Source organism: Heloderma suspectum, chromosome 4 (genome assembly GCF_057233095.1).
Source record: "Heloderma suspectum isolate Gila_16-S chromosome 4, 16-S_ref, whole genome shotgun sequence".
NCBI lineage: Eukaryota > Metazoa > Chordata > Lepidosauria > Squamata > Helodermatidae > Heloderma > Heloderma suspectum.
In genome coordinates, this window is record NC_139461.1 from 244,761,352 (window position 1) to 244,785,095 (window position 23,744).

At 41.8% G+C, this 23,744-nt stretch overlaps 1 protein-coding gene across 2 annotated transcripts in view; it reads right to left on the bottom strand.

The window, feature by feature from the left end:
* Positions 1–23,744, bottom strand: part of ILRUN (inflammation and lipid regulator with UBA-like and NBR1-like domains) — a 59,918-nt gene that overhangs the window by 10,660 nt on the left and 25,514 nt on the right. Inside the window, exons 2-4 of one of the 2 annotated variants that reach the window (XM_084853056.1) lie at positions 16,813–16,967; positions 4,937–5,134; positions 2,593–2,921 (exon numbers count right to left, since the gene is read on the bottom strand). In XM_084853056.1, coding sequence (XP_084709182.1) covers positions 2,593–2,921; positions 4,937–5,134; positions 16,813–16,967 — 682 coding nt within the window. Of the gene's footprint in view, positions 1–847; positions 2,922–4,936; positions 5,135–16,812; positions 16,968–23,744 lie in introns of those variants that run through there. The other variant, XM_084853051.1, reaches the window with a different exon arrangement.

The window sequence follows — 23,744 nt, forward strand, 5'->3', positions numbered from 1 at the left end:
GATTCTACCAGCTCATATATGATTCAGAATCCTAACTTAATGTTAATCTCTGCGCTCACAACAAATCTCAGCTGCCATTATGTTGGAGAGATCCTTTTGGAGCTCTTCACAGGGTTTGAGATTTCATCTTCTTGAATAATCTACTTCTATTATCACCCACTTCACTGTTCATTTATGAAAAGTTTAAACATCATGTGTCTCAATACAGATGCTTGGGAGATTCCACTGTTTGCTTCTCTCTGTTATGAAAACTGTTGGGTTTAATCTTACCCTTGGCCTCCCATGTTTTGATTTGTTTTCAATCCATGTTAGCCTCTTTCCCCATGTCATGACTTTCAAGCTTCTTTAGGGTTCTTTGCTGAGGAACTTTGTCAAAAGCTTTTTGCAAGTCCACCAGATCACCCTTATTTGTTATATACAAGTTACTGATACTTTCCAAGAATTCTATAGGTAAGGGAGACAAGACCTCCTTTGCCAAAGCTGTACCACTTCTCTCACAGCAGACTTTGTTCTTCTATGTGTTTAATTATTCTAGTTTTAATCTACCCTGGATCCTTTTTTAAAAACTGGTGTTACTTTAATAACCTTCAAATCCTTAAGTAAAAAGGCTGATTTTTTTCGTGAAGAGATGTATATTTCATATAAATAATGTAACTTTTGAGTTCTTCAAGGATTCCTGGATGAATACCTTCTAGCCCCTGTGACCTGTTATTTTTTAAATTTGTCTATTAGTTCAAGATAAACATTCTGTCATCACAGAGTTTTCTAATATATGGTACACATATATGATAGTGGTTTTAACTAATCCCCCAAGCTTTATGAAGAGATTTGATCCTCCTATACCATTCAACGTCCTTTTAATCAATTAAGCAATTTCTCCTTGTGTACTTAAATGCAGCCATAAGGGAGTTTCTGAGCAATTGTCCTTTGAGTGTGATATGCTGTGGTCATCATTTCTAAGCATTTCAACAATAATTACATTTTACACCAAACCCTAGGCATGGTTTCGGATTAAATTATTTCCTCTTGCTGGTTCTATGACCAACTGCTCCAAGGCACAATTATCAGTTGTATCGAGAAATGTTGTCTCTGTCATGAATTGAATTTATAATTACCCAGTCAATTTGAGGGTAGTTGCAGTTACACATCGGCCAGGTTCAGGTGTTCAACAGGGAAAAGAAGCCAACGTGGCTTCTTTTCCCTGCCCGTGCCACTTGCACACCCACCATTTCCCTAATTACCCTCGCTGTGGTGCAAGTTGCTGTGTTGTCCGAACCTGGCCAGGTATGTGGGGGGTGGGGGTGGCTTCCAAATCACCCTACAACCCATGGCTTGTTGTAGGGGTTGTGGGGTAGCTTGGAAGCCACCCCTGCCACGCACCTTGCTGGGACAGGATGACATGGCAATCTGCACCGCCGCAGGGGTAATTAGAGAAATGGCAGGTGCGTAAGCAGCACATGTGCAGTGGGGAGAAGAAACCAAAGTGGCTTCTTTTCCTCCGCTGATCGTCTGAAACCAGTCATGGACTATTACACTATGGGCCCGTTTGCATTATCAAACAGCCTACCATGGCTTATTTAATCCATGGTGGGCTGGAGCATATGCCGGCGACCATTTTGAATATTCAAGCCACAACTGTGGCTTGTTGTGGGATCTGAACCCAACGGGGGTGGGTTGTGTGAGCGTTAAACAACCCTCACAGAACCCACAGCCTGTTTTAGGGATATGCAAGAGTTCGTTAACCCTCACTAGGTTTGGATGACACAACAAGCTGCAGTCACCGCTTGACTTTTCAGGATGGTATTAAATAAGCCACAACGAGCTGTTGCTATCATGCAAACCTGGTCTATCTGTTTCAGTTGCCTTCCTTCTACTTCAGCTGCCTAACACATTTTACTCATCCTGTTTTCAAGCTTACACCAACTGCAATTACTCCACTGCGCAGAATAACATAAAGTAAAGCATGCTGAATGGGTTTAGACTTGGTCTGTCTTTATGGACAACACAAAACAAACTATCTATATCACACTGGATTGTGAAGAGTATGATTGCACAAGTTAGTATATATTTTTATGCATAAGGCAGCAAAATGTTTCACTAAAATCTGGACGCAACAACCAAGAGGAACCAAACAATTTAAAGTAATGATTTAAAATCTAGTAAAAACAAAAGGGAAAGCTAAAGAAGTTAACACATTCTGCTGAACACCTTCTATTCATACATTTTAGCTGCTTAAATCTGAAGCCAAACCCGGCTGACTAAATATATTTCAACAGTTAGCACATCATATGCTTCCAATTTTAAGTGTACTCTTAAAAAAGAGCTTTGTACACTGTTGCCTTCTCAAACGAACATGCAACATCCGAAGAATGAGAGGTTAACAGAATGTTTAAACCATTTGAACATGGTCATGTTTTAGCTTGCTTTTAATTCAGTGAGAGTACCTGGCAAGTTGAACAGTCAAATGCAGGCACTTGTAAATGGATCAGACAGAGGCACGAGGGAGAGCTACACATCTGTACAGATGGACTATTACAATACAGGCCATGGACTCATGACCTCCCCATTCTCCTGTATCCCCAGGGCACCTACCTTACTGTAAGTCACTACTGATAAGTTGTTCGAGTGACTGCTGGGGGAGAGATTTACAGAGTTTTGTGACAGTTCAGTCTGATCTTGTTCAATTTGGTCAGGAGCAGGCCCCCACGTGTTTTTGCTGATTGTGTCTAGCTCGGAACCCCCAGGGTCTTTTAAGTTGTTTTCATCTGGTTGCCTGTTCTTCTGCGGAGAGGCGAACGGGTTAAAGTTTCCTTCTACCTTGCGATGTGGTTGTGTGTTGAACTCTGTTTCAAATGATGACAGCTGCTGCGTTACTCCTAAAAGTCCTCCAACTTCCACACTGAGGATCACCCAGATGATGTCTGCAAAAGAGAAACTTGGGTTAGCACAAGATATAATTTATACTTAAGCCCCATCACCTCTCAGAAGTTGGCATGCTGTTTTTGAGCAAGTGTGTGTAACAAAAGATCAAGTACAGTTCCTTGCAAGAGGCCAAGTACAGCTCCCATATATGGGAGGCATTACAACAGGGTTAATTGCCTGCCAAAAGCCATGCTGAATGATTGGCATTCTGAAACTTTGAAGGTAGCAAAATACTGCCACCTGCTGTTAATCATAGTATTTAAGTCCCTCCCTAGCACAATATATAGATACCAAGAGCCTCCAACTAAGAAAAGTCAATGCTACTCACATATTTCATTTGCTTCATCTTCCTGTTGAAAGGAACAGCCAGGTCTGGGTGTAAAAGTTGCTGACCATGGCAGTCAACAGAAGATAAAAACAGGAAAATGGGCAATCAAATCTCACAAGTGGGACCTGCAACAAAATGTTGCAATATGGAATGTTCTTATCCTGTAATCTTTAAGGATACTTCATCATGCCCTCATCCATGTTTTCTGATTTTTCCCCTTCAACAATCAGCCAATATGCTCCCCCTTAGGGTGTTTTTCCCTCATTTTTGCACACCTTGGGGTTCCCCTAAACCTGCTGATACCTCACTGTGTGTAGATGCTGCCATTTTGGCTACTTATGGATTGGCACTTGGAGAACTGAGCTTGCTATTAGTGTGTGTGTGTGTGTGTGTGTGTGTGTGTGTGTGTGATGATGGGGTGAATCCACTAACTACCAAGAATCAGGAAAAATTCCAGTATGCATCATATAATACTCAACAGTGCAATGGACAGGCACCCTTGGAAGCACAACATAAGCCTGTATTTCTAATGAGGAAATGCTAATATCATGAGCACGATCAATCTGCCAAAAGAAGGCAACGCAGTATTCATTTCTAATTATATTTTAAAGTGAAATTACAAGAGGCAATATTCTCAACCTATATGTACTTTTGCAGAAAAATTATTCCATTCTATCTGAAAAAGCTGGATTAAATACTGACCCAGATATTCTATGCACATTTTCCAGAAACAGCATTAGGAACGCCCACATTTCCAAGGACTGAGTGAACACTCATCTAAGCCACAAATTACCCCATGGTAGGTTATGGAGAGTGTCGGCAGACATTTTGAATATTCAAGCTCTGGCAACCAATTGTCACAGCTTATCGTGACGTGCAAACCCGGGGCTGTTGCAGTGGCTAACAAACCACCCATGGTGGGCTCTGGCAATCAGGCGAACTGGCCCAGAAGCAAGAAACAGTATTATCAAATGCTAAAACAACTGTTCTATAGATTCACCTGTCTTTTAAGAAATGCCTGATATTGAAAAGTATTGATATTTTTCAAGCATCTGAAATGGCTGTGTCTAGGAGTATAATGGTGTATTTTCCAGTTGAAGTCACACAGAAATTTTGTTGGATTCATTTTTTGCAATTCCCTTCCTGACTTAGCAGGGAGTGCAAAGTTTTCTCCAAAAAAAGCAAAAATCCTGTAGAAAAGATATTGCTTTTCACTGCAAATCACAATCTGTTCCCCTAGCTTGGAAAAGCACTTGCCAAGAAAAGGGAATGAATCACCCTGTGAATTACCTCGGTTAAAGTGGCTATAGCAGCTTCTTTAAAGGAAGCAACCTTCAGCAATATGCTGAATTGATCCTTTGTCTCACACTTGCCAAGAGAATGGAAGGACCATGGAACTCACTTTGCTGCAAACAGCCTAGTTTAAAGTGCCAGCTGCCACCCTAAAATGAACATTTTCATCCATTTGTGGGCCTCCCTGAAAGGCAGCCACAATGGGGGCCCTTTTAGTGTGGTATAAAACATTATACACACAAAAAGAGTACTTGTATCAACGCAGTCTTATAATTCTTTTACCAAGCAGATCAGTAATTGTTAGCATTATTATTTTGACACGAACTGATACAGTACACTAGCAGCACTGAAGGCCACTCAAACATTACAAGTAAATGAAAAGGCAGCACTTACCTCCATAATAGAGCCCTGTGGCAGTGCACATGCGCCACTGTCCTTGATACATTCCCGCAGTACTGGGGCTGCACATCTGAACGCTGACATCCGCAATCTCCTGGGGCTCCAACGATCGAACCATCACCATGTTCACATGGCCAAACTGGTCTCCCCCGACATACTTAAGACAAACACCCGGAGGCCATGCTTCTGTCCCTGAGATTTGGCAAAGATGGCATTAAGGTATTTATCAGTGGAGAGGCTACATTCACGCAGGATATAGCAAACACATTCATTAATGGATAATACATTTGTCGTTAAGATGTATGCTGTCTCATTAAGCAGCCAATAAATGTTAGTAAACGCCTGGTAAAAGACCATTTGTCTTGCCCATTTATAGTGATTAGGGTGATTATTGGTTCAGATGCAATTCTTTGGTGGGTACATGCATGCATGAGTGACTCTCAGCCATACCATGAATTGACATGCATATCCATGAAGTTAACACGAGTGATAAATCAGATTGGGCTCCTTTTTGGCAGTGTGTTGTCGGAAGTATGTTCCTGTTATTGACATCATATATTGGCATGTACATTTCAATATGTGGTAGGCCCAGGAATTGTGCACTCATGCATACATAAAAAGCTGCTTTGGTGTAAAAAGTGCATGTTTGAGTTCACCCTTAATTTCAGGAGCACAAGGAGAATTCCATACAAAACCTAACGTAAAATGTCACCCCCTGCCCCCAGGACTCTGTGAAATACTTAAACCAGCATACCCAGAGCAATAATTTAAAAGCATACAAAACCATGGCCCTATTCAGGCATTTGCCTGAATGCACAAGGTCTTAAAATGGGTAGAGGGTTGGGGCTGTGTATGCTGGCTCCACCCTCATGTCTCCAAGTGCACAGGCCCCACCCACCTCAGTTCAGACCTTGCCATACTGAATCGGCAAGGTCTGAAAGGAAGCTCTACTTGCGTTGGCTTGAACATGAGTAGAACTTTTTGCATGATTGGGACTCACGTTCAAGCTCATGTGAGTGGAACTCCCTTTCAAACCTTGCTGATTCAACATGGCAAGGTCTAAACTGAGGACAGCGGCGCCAGTGTGCACGGTCTCAACACTCTACCCACTTTAAGTCTTCATGCATTCAGGCAAATACCGGAACAAGGCTCATGTGGTGCATGTATGCTTCACTCAGGACTCGTTCAACCATAAGGATTACCTCAGATAGACAAAGCTTTATTTTTATTGTTGCCAAAGTCTCCAGGTTGAGATTTTAAAAATAGCGATGGAACAATGGAAAATACCTGCTCTGAAAAGTTAGCAGTATAGCTCAGTTCAGATGTCACATTCTGATCCTGCATACCATGGTTTAGAGGACTGGGAATGTGGCAATGGCTTAATTTGGTGATTAGTATTAACAATAGCATGATTTGAAACCATGGCTTGAAGTGGATTTACAAAATCATGATTTGGAAGCAATTCTGATCAGCGCTAACTGAAGATGTGAAGGCCTGGAAATCCCCCCAGAAAAAACACTTCGGGGGGGGGGGGGGAGGGGTCCAAGGACTGTTTTTTTCTGAAAAATCGAACAGCTTTGGATTAAGAAATAATTTCTTTTAGAATTTAAGACAAACTATTTCCATATTGTTACCCAACCCTTACTCCCCCCCCCAAAATGATTTCTAAAAACTATGTAATAAGAACACTTTTATAGAAAGACTAGAGATGTAAGATGTCTGGAAATAATGAAGGCATGAAGAAAAATATTTTTTAATCCTCTCTGTAAGAGTCCCAGCATAGTTAGTTCTTTCATTCCTTATTAAAATTATTGATCTAAGGAATATTTTACTGATAGACATTTATGCCAACATGTGACCAGATTTACCACTATGCATTCTTGCCAACTTGGGTTTTGTTCTATCGAGTCCTGTGTTTCTGATGCTGTAGCAGTCATTTAATGTAGCTCTAATCTATTCAGACAATAATTACAAATTTACTGAGTTTACTTTTAAACATTTTAAAATCAATGATAATTTTATGAGCAAACAAAGTCATACATAAAATAAATTTAGGAACAGAAAGGCTGCTTTATGTTCTTAAAGCAGCCCACCTCAATCTGGTGCCCTCCGGATGCTTTGGACTATAGTGCTCAGCATTCCTGCCCTTTTGCCATGCTGCCTGAGGCTGATGGGTGCTGGAGTCCAAAATATTCGAAGGGCATCAGGTTGGGGAAAGCTGTCTTAAAGCAACAAAGTGACTTCAGATCTGTAAAGAGCGCTTTAAAAAAATCAGTATTCTTTATTTTTCAGTTTTTTCAAAATTTCCAATTTTTCCAATAACCCCCCTCCCCCCCGCAAGAAAACCCCCGCTTTTTTCCATAGTGTCAAAATTTCTGGACATTTTACATCTCTAGCACTAACAATAAATCTGTTTAGCATTAACAATAATTTGGTAATTTGGATGCCATAGCAAGCTACGGATGGAGGAACCCAGGAAAGGAGGGAACTGAAATGTGCAAGGGAGCTAAAGCATGTTCATCTGAATTAAGCCTATCAAGTAATAGCTCTGCAGCTCTAAAGAAAGTCTTAATTCTGAAGACTCTGTATTGCTCAACTTAGCAATACAGTACTTGGTTTGCCCTTTACTGTTATGTTCTTCAACTTCAACTTTAAAGGACAACTCTACAAGAAAGTAGTGTAGCAACAGAGCAGGAGCTACAAGCTAAATTCACAGTGGCATCCATCGTACACCACCCACCACAATGGAACTGAAAACTAATACTTTAGCTAATCTTGAGAATGATTTTGATAAAGCTATAAAAGGGACCTTAACAACAGATGGAAGGACAGCAGCAGCAAGATATTCCAAAGCCAGCAGTCTTCACCTCACTAATGGTAGTGTGCTATAATTTCAAGTAAATTATGAATTATTTTGATTTTATACCCACCATATTCTCAGGGCATGAATCAAAACAATGCATTTAAAATTCAGTGTGTTTATTCCATAACACAGGGTGGGCTTTTAATGTATTAGTGGCTTTAAAGTGACTGGAAGGATGTGGGTAAGGAAATTACAGCATAATCCTATGCATGTTTACTGAGAAGTAAGTCCTACTAGGTTCAAAGGGGCTTACTCCTGAGTGTGATTAGAACTGCAGCCAAAGAAAATAATTCTGTGTCAGTACACCCATCTTTCCAGGAAGATAACAAACATTTTTCAAACAAAAGAGTGAGAACAGTAGAATGAGCTGGGTATGTTGAGCCTGGAGAAGATTAAGATCAATGGCTACTAGTCCTCATGGCTATGTGCTACCTCCAGTATCAGAGGCAATATGCCTATGCACACCAGTTGCCGGGGAATATGGGTGGGAGCGTGCTGTTGCACTCGTGTCCTGCTTGTGGCTTCTCAGTCAAGAGCTGGCTGGCCACTGTGCGAATAGAATGCGAGACTAGGTGGACCCTTGGTCTGATCCAGTATAGCTCTTCTTATATTCTTAAGCGGAAACATGATAGTGGTCCCCAAATAGAAAGGCTGTCATGCAGAAGATGGAGTGGAGTTGTTCTCTGTTGCTTCAGAGGGCAGGACCAGAACCAGTGGTTGGGAGTTGCAGGCAAACAGATTACAGATAAATATTAGGAGAATCTTCCTAATAGTGAGTGCTGTTCGGCAGTGAAACAGACTGCCTCAGGGGGTGGTGGGTTCTCCTTCGCTGAAGGTATTTAAGCAGAGTTTGGACAGTCATCTGTCAGGGATGCTGTAGCTGCATTCTACCTTGCAGAGCCTGTATTTAGCAGGTGTTGGAACAGATGATCTCCAAAGTCCCTCCCAACTCTATAATTCTAAGAATGGATATTTTCTTCCCCATCTGTTGGCTTTTAGAAAAGAATACTACTATATATATTAGCCGCACTGTAAGATATTCAATTTATGAACAAAAGGAATCTGACCAACTATCTTATTCTGAAATATTTGTTTCCAACATTATGAATGAACTGGCAAGTACACTCTTTAAGCCATCAAGAACCCTCAAAACACCACTTGAATTAATTCATTCAAAACCAGGAATAACTCACTTAATCAAGGATTGCTCAAGTGCCATTAAAATTTATTGCTTCATTTCAGCATTTACCTGGCAGGAAGATATTATCTTGAACACCACTTGAGTCCTCTGATATGCTTAATTAATCCTTACAATGAATTAAGGGTAAGGCTATGACATCAACTGCGGAGACCAAAGACTCCAGACTGAATTATTTTTAGAAGGAAAATTTTCAGATAAAATTGACAGAGGCATTAATGGACATCCGTTCTGCATCATAATCCTTGAACCTCTGGGTTCCTAAGACTGAACAGAAGTACCTGAAAAGGTGTGTGTGTGTGCGCGCGTGCGTGTGTGTGTGTGAGAGAGAGAGAGAGAGAGAGAGAGACAGAGACAGACAGACAGAGATCTGCTATACCAAGTTTAAGCACCACAGTAGCTACCTTAAGGGTAACGCTGCACTTGAAGACAGCATTTTTTTCTAATGTAATTATTTTGCACAGAAGTCATGTGTATAATCAAAACACGGATACATGGATCAGCTATCCAAATTATATCCTGTCACTGCAATCTCTGTTAAGAGTTATTTCCCTTGCATCAGATTTTGTTTCCCTTATAATTACATCCCAGTAGATTAGTGCCAAGCGTTGTTCATCTCATCTCACCTCATTTCATCTCTTCTCAAAGTTTCATCATAGCTTCATCTCCAGAGTTATAAAAAATATTTTAGTATAATGTCTACTCCAATTTAATTTTTTTAAGAACCCTCTTCCCACCACTTTATATGGAAAAAATCTTCAAAGTGTTTTCAAATGGACCAGACAAATAAAAGCCAAGAGTAACTCTATGACCAAGGAGATCTGTCTAACTATAGGCCAGTCTCAAATGTACCATTCTTCACGAAAGTGATTGAGAAGATGGTGGCGTTGCAACTCCAAATGCATCCAGATGACACTGATTATCTATCCCCATTTCAATTGGGCTTTTGGTCAGGATATGTGATTAAAACTGCTTTGGTTACCTTGGTGGATGACCTATACTGGGAACTGGATGGAGGTATGTGTAGGGATGGCGGAGAATTTCTCCCCGAAACTTCGGGGGGCCGAGCGCCAACGTGTTGGGCCCCCCGAAGAAGTTTCGGGGAGAAATTCTCCGCCCCCCCGCCCCCTCCGGGACGGGACTTACCTTTCCCGAATGTCCCTCCCGGCGGCGGGTCCGGCCGGCGGTTCGTCGGGTCTTCGTCAGGGGCGGGAGCGGCAGCCGGTCTTTCAACCGGCTGCCGCCGCCGCCATTCCAATAAAAGAAAAAAAAAAACGCCCCCGTGATAGGCTACGTGACGATTAACGTAGCCTATCACGGCTAGATTTGCAAAGGCAGCCATGATAGGCTACGTAAATCGTCACGTAGCCTATCACGGGTGACTTTAAAAAAAATAAAATAAAGCGCGTACGGCTAATGGCGGCCCCCATAGGGAGCCGCCATTCACGTTCCTTATTTGGTCGCTGTAGTCTACGTAAAGATTACGTAGTCTTTACGTACTACGTAGTCTGACTTTGCAGATCTAGCTGTGATAGGCTACGTTAATCGTCACGTAGCCTATCACGGGGGCGTTTATTTGTTTTGTTTTTTAAACTTTTTATTTCGCGGCCGGGCGAGGCGAGGCACCTCCTCCCCGGCCTGAATTTCGGCCGGGCGAGGCAGGAAGCCTCCCCCCCGGCCTGAATTTCGGCCGGGCGAGGCGGGAAGCCTCCCCCCCCGGCCTGAACTTTGCGGGGAGAGCAGCGAAGCGCCTCCCCCCCACCGCGAAAAGCTGCGAGACCAGGTAAGTGACTTTCGTGCATGCCTAGGTGTGTGACCCTATTAGTTCTCCTGGACTTCTTGGCAGGTTTTGATACCATTGACCATGGTATCCTTCTTGACAGCCTGATGGGGATGGGCCTTGTAGTTGCTGTTTTGCAGTGGTTCTGGTCCTGTCACTCCGTGCCCAGAAAATGGTGCTGGGGGATTACTGTTAAGACTCCATGGCCATTGGCCTATGTTGTCCCACAGGGTTCTATCTTGTCCCCCGTTATTGAATCTTAATATAAAACCGTTGGGAGAGGTCATTTGAGCTTTGTAATAAAGTGCTACCAATATGCTGATGACACCCAGCTCTATTGCTCTTTGTTACCTAACACCAAGGAAGCAGTCAAAACCCTTGAACATTGCCTTGGTTTGACAACGGCCTGGATAACGGTGAACAAGCTGAATCCAGCCCATTAAATCCAGGCAAAATGGAGGTGTTGTTGGTCAACAGAAAGCCTGACTTGGTGACTGGGATTCAACCTATTCTGAAAGGGTTGCATGCCCCCCTAAAGAAATAGATCCATAGCTTAGGAGTGCTCCTTGATCCTATTTCGATACCATCGACCATGGTATCCTTCTGGATAGGTTGTCTGGGTTGGGAGTTGGAGGCACTGCACTACAGTGGTTCCACTCCTCCTTGGATGGCCGATTTCAGAAGGTGGTGCTGGGGGATTATTGCTCTGTGCCATGGCAATTGTGCCATGGGGTTCCACGGGGCTCTATTTTATCCCCTATGCTGTTTAACATCTACATGAAACCTCTGGGGGAGGTTATCCAGAGGTGTGGGCTGAGATGCCATCAATATGCGGATGACACCCAGCTCTACCTCTCTTTCTCATCAAAACCAGGTGAGGCAGTGGCTGTTCTGAATCAGTGCCTGGGCACGGTAATGGACTGGATGAGGGCCAATAAACTGAAACTCAATCAATACAAGACGGAGGTACTATTAGTGGGTGGTTCATCTGCCCGGCTAGTTGATGTTCAACCTGTTCTGGAGGGGGTTGCACTCCCCCTAAAGGATCAGGTTCATAGTTTGGGGGTGCTCTTGGATCCAGAACTGTCACTTGAGGCACAGGTGAACTCAGTGGCACGGAGCACTTTTTATCAGCTTAGGCTGGTATACCAACTACACCCTTATCTGGACAAAGATAGCCTAGCTACAATTATCCATGCTCTGATAACTTCTCATGTGGATTACTGCAGTGCGTTATACGTGGGGCTGCCTTTGAAAACGGTCTGGAAACTTCAGCTGGTCCAAAATAGGGCAGCAAGATTGTTAACAGGGACTGGCCTGCGAGCTCATATTACGCCAGTACTTTTTCAGCTGCACTGGCTGCCAGTCCATTTCCGGGCCCAATTCAAAGTGCTGGTATTAACATTTAAAGCCCTTAACAGCTTGGGGCCAGGTTATCTGAAGGATCGCCTCCTCCCATATGTGCATGCCCAGACCTTAAGATCATCGTCAGCGGCCCTTCTCCATGAGCCCCTGCCAAAGGAAGTGAGGCGGGTGGCTACTAGGAGGAGGGCTTTTTCTGCTGTGGCACCCCGGCTGTGGAATGAACTCCCTAGTGAGGTTCTCCTGGCACCTACATTGTATTCCTTTCGGTGCCAGGTGAAGACCTTTTTATTTTCCCAGGCATTTTAGCTTTCTAAACTTTTAGCTTTGCTGTTTTAAATCTGTATTTTAAACTCCTGCACTGCTGCTAGATTTTATTGTGGTTGTATTGTTATATTGTGGTTTTAATATTCTATATATTTTAAATTGTTTTATTGTGTGCTGTTTAGTTTTAATTTTTGTGAACCGCCCAGAGAGCTTCGGCTATTGGGCGGTATAGAAATGAAATGAATAAATAAATAAATATGCGGTCCTTGGATCTTCAGGTGGTGATAGTGGCAAGGAATGCATTTGCACAATTATGATTGGTGAGCCAGCTGCAACGCTTCCTGAGTCAGTCTGACTTGGCAATGGCTATACATGCCTTGGCTACATCACATTTGGACTACTGCAATGTTCTCTACTTGGGGCTACCCCTGAAAAGTGTCTGGAAGCTCCCGCTGGTGCAAACTGTGGCAAATAGGCTATTAATTGGTACATGATATTGGGACCATATTACACCTGCCTTGAAAGATCTGCACTGGTTGCCAGTTGCTTTCCCGGCTCAATATAAGGTGTTGGTTTTAACACTTAAAGTCCTAAACAGCTTAGGACATGGCTATCTAAGGGGCTGCCTGTCCGTTTATTCATGTGTTTATTCAAAATTCTTATACCCCACTCCTCTTCCAAAAGGAGTACAGAGCAGCTTACAGTATTAATAAAACACATGCCAATAAAACAGCCTGAAAATCATACTTTCAAACAAAAACAATTAAAATAAAACAATATTAATCTGACCTAAAACACCAAAACTAACAAATCAGGAGTATAATCTCTATGTAAATAAAACCGGCCTGGTTTTATGAACCTGCCTGGTTATAAGGTCTGCAGGAGAGGCTCTCTTGAGGGCACCATAACCTGCAGAGGTCAGTTTGTCAGGCATGAGTGAAAAGGCTTTCTCCTGTGTTGCCAAACTATGGGATGTGCTCCTTCAAGAACTACAATTGGCCCCAATTCTCTCGGCTTTTAGAAAGAGTGTGAAGAAACATCTTTTTAATTTAGTCCTTTACATTATGTAACTTTAATCTAGTTTTAATGTTTTTTTAATTGTGTTAAGATTTTTTTTTTTTAATGTTGTACACCACCATGATGGCTTTTTAGAAAATAAGGTGGTATATATACTATATGTTAAAAATAAATTAATAAATAAAATAACCAAATATACTTTTTATTTTCCCCTTTTGATCCTGAAAAATAGGAGAATTAGTTTAAAATTTAAACAAAGCCAAGAACATTCCCTGTGCATTTGCACAGCAGTTCCTGAAATCTGCTTTTATTCCAGGTAAAGATACTGCCAACCATATCAGCTTTTAGTATGCACCTATACTTTAGAACAGTAGTCAAAGGGCCAGCACGCACATCACAGTGGCAAATTGTGGGTTAATTGCCCGGATGTGTACAGCACACAAGCCGCTTCTGCATACAGTAAAAAAAAACTCTGATCACCCCAATGAGAGGTTGTCAGCCTTGTAGGCCCCTTCCAACCCTACTATTCTATGATACTATTCTATTCTATGACATGCAAACCCAGACCAAATGGGTTGTTTAGGGGCTAAACACCCCAGCAGTTAACCCAACAGCAAACTATGAGTTAACCACTGGGGTGTTTAGCCCCTAAACTAGAGATGTGAAGGCCTGGAAAAAAACTGGAAAAATTTGGGGGAAAATGTGTTTTTTCCAAAAATAATTGAGAAAATAGAACAGCTTTGGATTATGAAATATTTTCTTTTATAATTTAAGACAAACTATTTCCATATTGTTACCCAGCCTTTACTCCCCGCAAAATGATTTCTAAAAACTATGTGATAAGAACACTTTTATAGAAAGACTAGAGATGTAAAATGTCTGGAAATAATGAAGCCATGGGGGAAATATTTTTAATCCCCTCTGAAAGATTCCCAGCATAGTTAGTTCTTTCATTCCTTATTAAAATTATTTATCTAAGGTATATTTTACTGATAGACATTTATGCTCAGTTTCCCAACATGTGAGCAGAGTTACCATTGTGCATTCTTGACAGTAAATGTGCATTCTTGCCAGCTTGGGTTTTGTTCTATCGAGTCTTGTGTTTCTGATGCTGTAGCAGTCATTTAATGTAGCTCTAATCTATTCAGACAATAATTACAAATTTACTAACTGAGTTTACTTTTAAACGTTTTAAAATATAATGATAATTTTATGAGCAAACGAAGTCATACATAAAATAAATTTAGGAACAGAAAGGCTGCTTTATGTTCTTAAAGCAGCCATCCTCAACCTGGTGCCCTCTGGATGCTTTGGACTATAGTGCCCAGCATTCCTGCCCTTTTGCTATGCTGCCTGAGGCTGATGGGAGCTGAAGTCCAAAATATTTGAAGGGAATCAGGTTGGGGAAAGCTGTCTTAAAGCAACAAAGTGACTTTAGATCTGTAAAGAGTGCTAAAAAAATCAGTATGCTTATTTTTCAGTTTTTCCAAAATTTCCATTTTTTCCGAAACTCCCAAGGACCCTTTTTTCCCCATGGCCTCAACATTTCCAGAAATTTTACACTATTTTACTCTACCCTAAGCAACGCACCAGTCTGGGTTTGGGCATCATGCTAGTAACATCCAACCACACTGATTGCTTACAGTATGCAAAAATGGCTGCTGGCAGGGGGCATCCCTGCGAATCATAGGTTAAATAACCTACAATTTGCTGCCATTATGTGCAAACGTGGTCAATATCTCTTATGGTGTTTACTTGGTAGAAGTTTAAATAAAATATTTTTATCAGGGTTAGAGCAATCCTAGCCAGATTCACTAGTAGTGGTGGTGGGGACATTAGGATGGGGATGAGGTGCCCCCCTACTGGCACAGAGGAACTCTGTCTGCAGAAATCTACCACTGGCAGTAGAAAATATAAGCTCTAAAACGGGGAATTCAGAGGACGGGGTAGAATCAGCTTTGGATCTGCTGAATTCAAAGCTGCTCCTTTGTCCAAAGAGGAGTCTGGATCAGGCCCCTAAGCTATGCCAAACTGGCATAGCTAATTCTCCTCCACTGTTGACATCAAGCTGAGTTGTCAAGCTGAAAAGCCTGGCAACCCGTGCACATACATACCTTCCACTCTGACCAATGAGAGGAGACAGGGCTTGGGATGTGGTGATAGATCCACAGCTTTACTCCTTCCCAACTCCACTTAAGATCGCATTGTTACAAATTTATAGCTAAATTTACATTAAAGTAAGAGAGATTTCTGAAAGCTTATCACTCTAAAGTTCTATGTTAGTTTTATTACTTTCCCAAATCTGAAGTCTCATTTCAAATGTGCAATAAAAATACTCAGTTTTCAGCATTTGGTACATCAAAAATAAAGGCTTGGGGAAATCATCATACATCTAGGCATATGCTAGAACTGTCAAACTACTTGGATTATCAGAGTAAAAACTATATGTACCCAGGCAATCAAAACACACACAAAAAAACATTAGCATAACTGTATTTAATAATGATGTGCAAGGTTGGGAAAGTGCCCAGACAACAAAAATTTGACTTCAGCCCAGTTCAGATGTACCAACAAAACCATGTTTTGATGTTATACTGGAAGTAGGTCTCATGTGTTTTGCTGTCCTGTTACCTACCAAACAGACTACCTTGGGTAGGACAAAAGAAGGAGAGAAACTGAACTTCTGAAAATCAAGAAGGCAGTGAGGAGGAAGAGGCCAATATGCTGTCTTGAAAAGCCTTCAGAAGAGAGCGCCAGGTTGGGGAAGGACAGTATATTTGATACTAAGTACTCAGGACTGGCAAAGACACTAGGTACAGGAATCCACTAATTTTGGCTGGCCTTGGTAGCCAGCCAAAGTTTGTGTTCATCCTGACCCTGCACCTCCTCTGATTTGTGGGATGGTGAGGCCTGATGTCATGCTGAGCTTTGGAGGAACTTTGAGCACCTCCAAGGTACAGCATGATACCGGGGATGACCTCCAACCCTCCCCAAGCTCCAAGCTTGGAGTATGTCTGAAGTGCAGCACAACTACAAGTATGATTTCCTGCCTCCTCCAAGAAGGGAGCAAGGAGGGGATCATTGTTCTCCTCAGAATGGCAGGACGCTTGCCATGACAAGTTGGTTTGTGGACCCCGTATCAGCATCCATATCAAAGAAGGTATTTTCAACTATGAACAATGAATCCTCTTCCCATCTCAATATTGTCTATTATAAGATATGAAAAATACAATTCTGAAAAATAAAAGTACTTCCCTGTGCCTTTGAAAAAAAAATTCCCTGAATAATCTAAAAGAAAACAATATTCCTGCTAAAAACAAAATAATGTATACTTTTAAGGAAATATTACAAACCAGTACCAAGTCAGAAGCCAAACTATTCACCTGTATTTTGTATCCTCCATGTTTTTGTAAACTGGGTATCAGGAGGGATGGATTCTCCTTCTCCTATGGTCACATCTTCTACAAAGGACATGGAGGGCACATTGATGTTTGGACTCTCAAAATCATAGTAGGCTCCAATGGCTGCCTGCAAGTTCCTAGAAAGAGAATAAAAGGTTTATTCAACCATACATCTGTAAAGAGATAACCCCTTGAGGAGTGATAATTGCTCAGATTTGTAGGAAGTTAAAGACTTTTTCACAGTTTGACTAACACACAGAGAAAAAGGGAGGCAATGCCTACCGGCCCCACCCCTACTGTTGCACACTCTGCCCAACATCCACCTTTGAGCAGGACAAATGCAAAGGGGTATGCATGTGTAGGCACCCCTTAGAAAATATCCTGCTCAATACATGAATGCCAAAGGCTGAGTCAGCCAACACATTGCTGCTCTCCTTCGATATGTATAGTCTACATATGGAGGGCAACCTATGAAAAAGGCTTGTTATTCTTGCTGATCATCGTAGCAGAGTGTACTGGCACAAAATTGATAAAGGGACATTAATGAGCGTCCTGGGCTAAGAACTTGAAGAATTACAAACTAAATCTGAAATATTAAACACAACTTGAACAGGGGAAGTTTTGCTTTTACATTTAGACTCAGGCAGAAAGAAATAAACATTATTATGACCCAATTATTGACTGCAAAGATTATGCTAAAAGGACAATGGACACTGCATATTGACCTGGTTTGGATGATACGGTGTGAAGTCTACAACAGACCGTGGGTTATGCGAGGGTCACTTAACTCTCAAATAACCCCTACACAACACAACCATCCCCAGCTGGGGATTGCATACTCATAACGACAGCTGGCACACCCCACAGCTCTTCATGGGTAAATTACCTCACAGTGGGCTGTCATGTCATGTGAACTGGTCCACTGCCATAACTTGTGGAATGAATGGAGAATATATAACATATTAAAGACAAAAATGGATTAACAGTCATATTAGAAATGGACTTTCTCTGAGACAGGACTGTGCAAGCAGGAGATGCTTAAGTCAGAAATGAAAACTGAAATGGTTGCAAACCATAGGCTTAATCCTGTCTACCAGCAGCAATAGCAAAGCCCTGTTTACCACTCTTTTACAGTGTGGGAATACATGCAGATGCTGCACCAGGGTATTAAAGGGAATGGACAGCCTGTGTGGTCTCCCAGCTTTTGATCAAGGAACCTGAGATAAGCACTTTTGTTACTTGGCCAAGTGGAGGGTTGGCTGAGGATATGGGAAGCACACCCTGGGATTTTTCCACATGGGTGCTACACCCATGGTGGAGCCCAATGTATTTTCTATTTTCTGAGAATTGTTTTAGGAAAGGAAGGATAAAAGGCAAGAGGGACATACTAGTACTATCCTCACAGCCAAAGTGGTGTGATTTGCTTAATTATCATTATGGATCCTGCTTCTTTCAGAAGATACAGTTCCCTAGAATACAAAGTGTTATATCAATTACATCAGTCTTCCCCAACCTGGTGCCCTCCAGAAGTTTTGGACTTCAACTCCCATCAGCCCCAACCAGAATGGAATTCTTGGTGATGTTGTCCAAAACAACTGGAGTGCATTGGGTTGGGGAAGACTGATGTAATTGATATAACACTTTGTATTCTAGGGAACTGTATCTTCTGAAAGAAGCAGGATCCATAATGATAATTAAGCAAATCACACCACTTTGGCTGTGAGGATAGTACTAGTATGTCCCTCTTGCCTTTTATCCTTCCTTTCCTAAAACAATTCTCAGAAAATAGAAAATACATTGGGCTCCTTCCTAGGGGAAGGTATGAAGAAAGCACATATGCATCTCCCTGAATATTATACAATTTTCTAACACACTATATATCAAACCTATATGCAGTTACTGACTTAGTTAATAACTTGCAGCATAAATTTCAACCTAAAAGAAGTTATTCCATCTTTATGTCCTACTTTAACTCTCTACAAGAGAACATGCTGCATCTCATGAAAGCCAAACTGTCTGATTCTAGAACAAAAAAAGAACGCTAATAGTGAGACTGAAAAATATATTTATAAGGGTTGAGATACAAAGAGATAACCAGAGATAAATATGTTGCTAGTGATCCAGGAGAGTTGGACCCAACAATCAGGGTGGTCCTCCTGAAAGTATATAGGATATAGCAATACAAACTGCTATTCAGCACAGAATAGTCTCAGAAAGCAACTGAACTCAATGGAAGTGTGTATCTGAGTCTCTAGTCCCGCCCGCCCCCTTGGTTCTGCTCTGGGCTGGAATTCCATGTGATGTGGCAGTGTGGTTGCCTTGCTATCCACCATACCCATCTGCAAATAGGGGGCTAGTGAACAATTGATCTGCACTGGTGTACATGTGCTGCAGACTGTCCCATTGGGAGGCTGGTCTAACAGCTCATCTGTACAGATCCTTTCAACTCTGAGATAGCATGTCCGTAATGCCTTTATACACATTCCTAGAAAAATTCCAACTTCTAAGCCGCTACATCACACTTTTACGTGCTTGGGCAAGCAGACATCAAGGCTTTGAGCTGCGCGCTACAACTTTTGTGAAGCACCAACTATTTTCTTAACAAGGAAGAGAGGGCTATATTTAAAACTGCCAGCTCAGTCAAACACTATGGGATAGGTACATGTCACGTTAGCCACTAAGTGGAGACAAATGCTTTATGTCACCAGATGCTTGTTGCTTTGTCAGAGAACTCTGGTTACTGGGTGGTCTAAAAGTGTACAGAAATAAACAACAACAAAGAGATCTACATAACTCATGAAGGGATTTGTCAAGAAACTCCTGTTCAAATAAGCCAGTTAATATAATAATCTGTTTGACTGGAATAGATTCTCTTTAATTCTGACCAAAGATTAACTTAACAAGAGGTAGAAAACATCATAGCCATGCAATTACTGCTCAATACCCCCCTCCAGCCAACCCCCTGCCACCTTGCTACAGCCTATTAAAAATGCAGAAGTCTTCAGACATATTATACATGTAAAGCGCATAAATATTATCAAAACTCCATCATCATATAGAGAAGACAGCACACAATACATACTGGGGAATATTTCTCAAAACAATTATCCAAACAAAAAAGAGAAAACCCCACAGCTTGCAATGTTTTTATTTTCCATCCTGCAAATATGCTTCAAAGGGGAAAGGGTATTTGTGCATCAGGGCTCACTGCCAATTTTCTTCCCCTCCATGTGTCATATTTCATCACCCAGCTTTGCCACTTGGAATGATTTCAGTGTCTGTTCCAGTTAAAATCTAACTGAAGGCAACACAAGCTGAAAAGCAGATTTGCTACTTCAGGCTCCTAATGTATTTTAAGCCTGTTTCTATACACTATTGTGCTAGAGACAAAATGAGTACACTAAATTTCAATAATGGACTTTTCAGTAAGAAGTTGATGACAAATTCTACAGAGTTAACAATAACAACAAAAAATGAAGTATAAGACTAGAGCAAGGGGGTGGGGAAGAACACCAGCAGAGTCAGGATGACAAAGCAAATGTCTGACTGAAGTTCAACTGAACAAGTGCTCTTTGCCATAGAGCTGTTCAAGGAGACGCCCACAGAGTCTGTACGGTAGAAACCTGCAGTAATAGTGGATACATCTGAAGACACAGATGATGAAAGAAACAACATATCAGACAGCTGTTTTTCCTTTATCTTTGCTTAAAAGCCAAATGAAGTATGAGTGTAAACACTCATTTCAGAACTGCACCCAGTTTCAGCAGACTGCCTAGATACACATTTGAACCTTTGTCTGTGAAACCCTATGGAGTGGCAAGAGTTTCTCTCACCTCCTACCAGCAGGTTGAGAGACATGTTTACTGTCAAATATGAACTAAGAACAAAAATTCCATAAGAGTGGCTATGACAGTCGACAGTAGAGAAAGTACAATACACACACCCATGTATGCACACACATGCACACACACATAAGTTCTGACACCTTGGAAATGGATTTAGTAAAGAATGAGTTTTTATACCTCGGGGCTCTTCACAGTATCTGAGGATTTTGTTACCTCCCCTCCAATTTAAATTCATGCATGACAGCTTACTGAAAATCTCTGTACACATTCTACTTTACTAAACACATTTGCTTCAAATAAACCCTTTTACTGCATAGCATGCCCAATTACCTAAAGCTCATAATTGTTCCTACTGGCAGTAGCACTGCGACAGAAGAAAATAAAAACAAAACAAACAAGAACAAAAACAAAAACAAAATAAAAACACTGTATGGGATCTAAAGAGGCCCATATGGAGTGCATTAAGTGTTTCTGCAAGAGCATGGGATGGGGGGGAGTGGATGGAGTGCTGATTTTTCCATCTAGCTGTAGCCCCTCACACACATTCCATCAAATACCACTCCAGAGACCCCTTGATAAGCAGATTTTATATGCCTCATCCTCATATAATTTACTTAAATTACAGAATTCAGGTGGTTTTTACAATGATTATTACTGTTCACCACAGGTTTGTAGACCATGTCCCGCTCTACACATATTCCTTTTAGATGATGCCAGGCCTATTTCCTCAGAATGGTGTCAAAGGCCTAATACAATGGCCTGATTCGCATGTAATGACAAACTGTGGGTTGTGGGTTGCTGTTATATGCAAATCAGAACTATGGGTTAACTATGGGTTGTTAACCACAAACAACCCACAAAGAGAACCCATGGTTTGCTGCTGGGCTGTAAACTGTGGGTTGTTTAAATCATGGGTTGTCATTACATGCGAACCCAGAATTGTGGGTTGTTCTTGGGCTGTTTCACCAGGCTACAGAGGTGGCAAGCAAGAGTGGTAAAAAAAAAACCAGTTGTTCTATATGCCAGTACTACAACACCACAAAGGCATTTACAATACAGACAGGGAGCAGGCAAAGGAGGAGGGAAACAAACAACCCAGGGATTGAGAAAACAAATCATGGTTTGTTCTACTGTCTGCCATATAAACCTCAGGTACAGTAACAAACCATTGTTTAACCTTGGGTTAAATAAACCATGGGCTAGCATTTCATGTGAACCAAGTCACTAACTTCACACACATCACAAGTATCTCATTTTTCTAAACAGGAACTCCATTATATAGCCTATAATAAAGTATCAACATTGCTCACTTTCTCTGTGTTACCACCGCTGTAAAGTTCCATCTTCCATGTCTGTCCAATCCTGGTATCAGGGGCCAAATATGTTGAACTTGCTGCAGCCCTTTGTTTCCACCAACTGCAAAAAGCAGTAAGGCGCTAAGTGCACTGCCTCAGAGTCTCTGCGCTTGGAAGGGCTGGAGGCTGCCATGGGGGGATTGCCCATTCACAACATGGCTGTCATGTGGGGTGGGGTGAGTCACAAAACACCCAAGGGCAAATTGGTGAGGCTACAAGTATAAGGTAGAGGTGTAGGCTGAGCTCCAGAACACAAAACCACTCTTCTGAACCCACAGATTTCTACTCCAACATCCAGTTTACAGGAGGCAGCCTCGTGATGCTCAGAGAAGATAACTTAGCCAAGAAACTGAGTACAAGGCACAGGTGGAGTCTGAGTCTCATATGCCAAATAAGTTTCATATGCCAAATCACTTTTGCCACTGCAAAGCACAATGAAATACCAATTTCATAGAAGGCGAACTTTGTGCACGCACACACATACACACAAAGCCAGGCAAAACACACACACCACACCAAAGCAAGTAAAAAAAAACTTGTAAGCAGTAGCATACTTTTTGCCTTGTACCACAGATTTGGGGTCCAGAGATACTGGACAGAGAATTGTTTTCTTCCAGAGAGAAAGTGCATCAGTGTTCTATGCACAGACGTGAGCTCTTACAATGCACTAGCAGCCCCATACCTATGCCTCTGAGATACACATGCATGTAAGAACCACTGTCAGAGAGGCAAACTGATCCCTTCCCACTAATAGGGTAGTTGTAGTAGCAATACATTCACATCCCATACCAACCAGCACCTTCTGCAGCAATTTCCACAATCAATAACACCACCAACTGGGTAGGCGCCTGCAGGGCTACATTTTATGCACCCCATAGTAGATCGACTTTCACTGCAACATTTCCTTCCACCTGTGGCAAAGCAGCTTCCACTGCAAAACTACTCCCCACCCCAGTGCTGCCGCACCAGCAGAGCAGGAGCATCACTTGTCTTGAGACCAGACTCAGGTTGTTGAAGAGATGGCAGGGGGGAATGGTAGAAACGTGACTGGAATACTCTGAAGTACTCTTGTTCGTATAGTTAAAATGTTTTCAAGTAAATATGTTGTTTTAGGTAGTAACAATAAGAAAGCCCATGTAATTTCTCAAGTAGTTACATGAGAGAGCACAGTCCTTGCTCTGGGAAAGCAATCAACGGAATTGTTATTTGTTAAGTCTTGCAGTTCTTGCACCTATAAATGTTTACAAGAAAAATAACTAGTACTTGAATTTAAATGAGCATTGAAAACACTTCTGTACTTGTTTCTCTTTTGTACTACTGATTACAAATAAAGTATTTCATCAAGAACTGAGTAGTCTCGCTGTGAAGTCTGTCATCATGATCCTTCAAGGAAGGAACAACAGAAGCCTGGTGTACCATCCCAAGGTCTCTCTTGGGCTAGCTACAGACACCTGCATTTTGGGAAGGGTTATACTCCCTCTAGTTAAGTCCTGCAGTGCCATTGGCAAGTGGTCAGTGTGGCACCTTCTCAGGCCAACAGGACCAGAGTCTCAGTTTCCCTTGATGGTCACTAACGGAGAATCATTAAACCCACATGAGGAGCAGGATGCATTTGATGGCATGCAGGACGCGAAGGCTCAAAAGAAAACATGCGTGGCTGTGGAGAAATGGGGTGTGTGGGAGGGGTTTGGGTCACATTAGTGGTGCTAGAGGA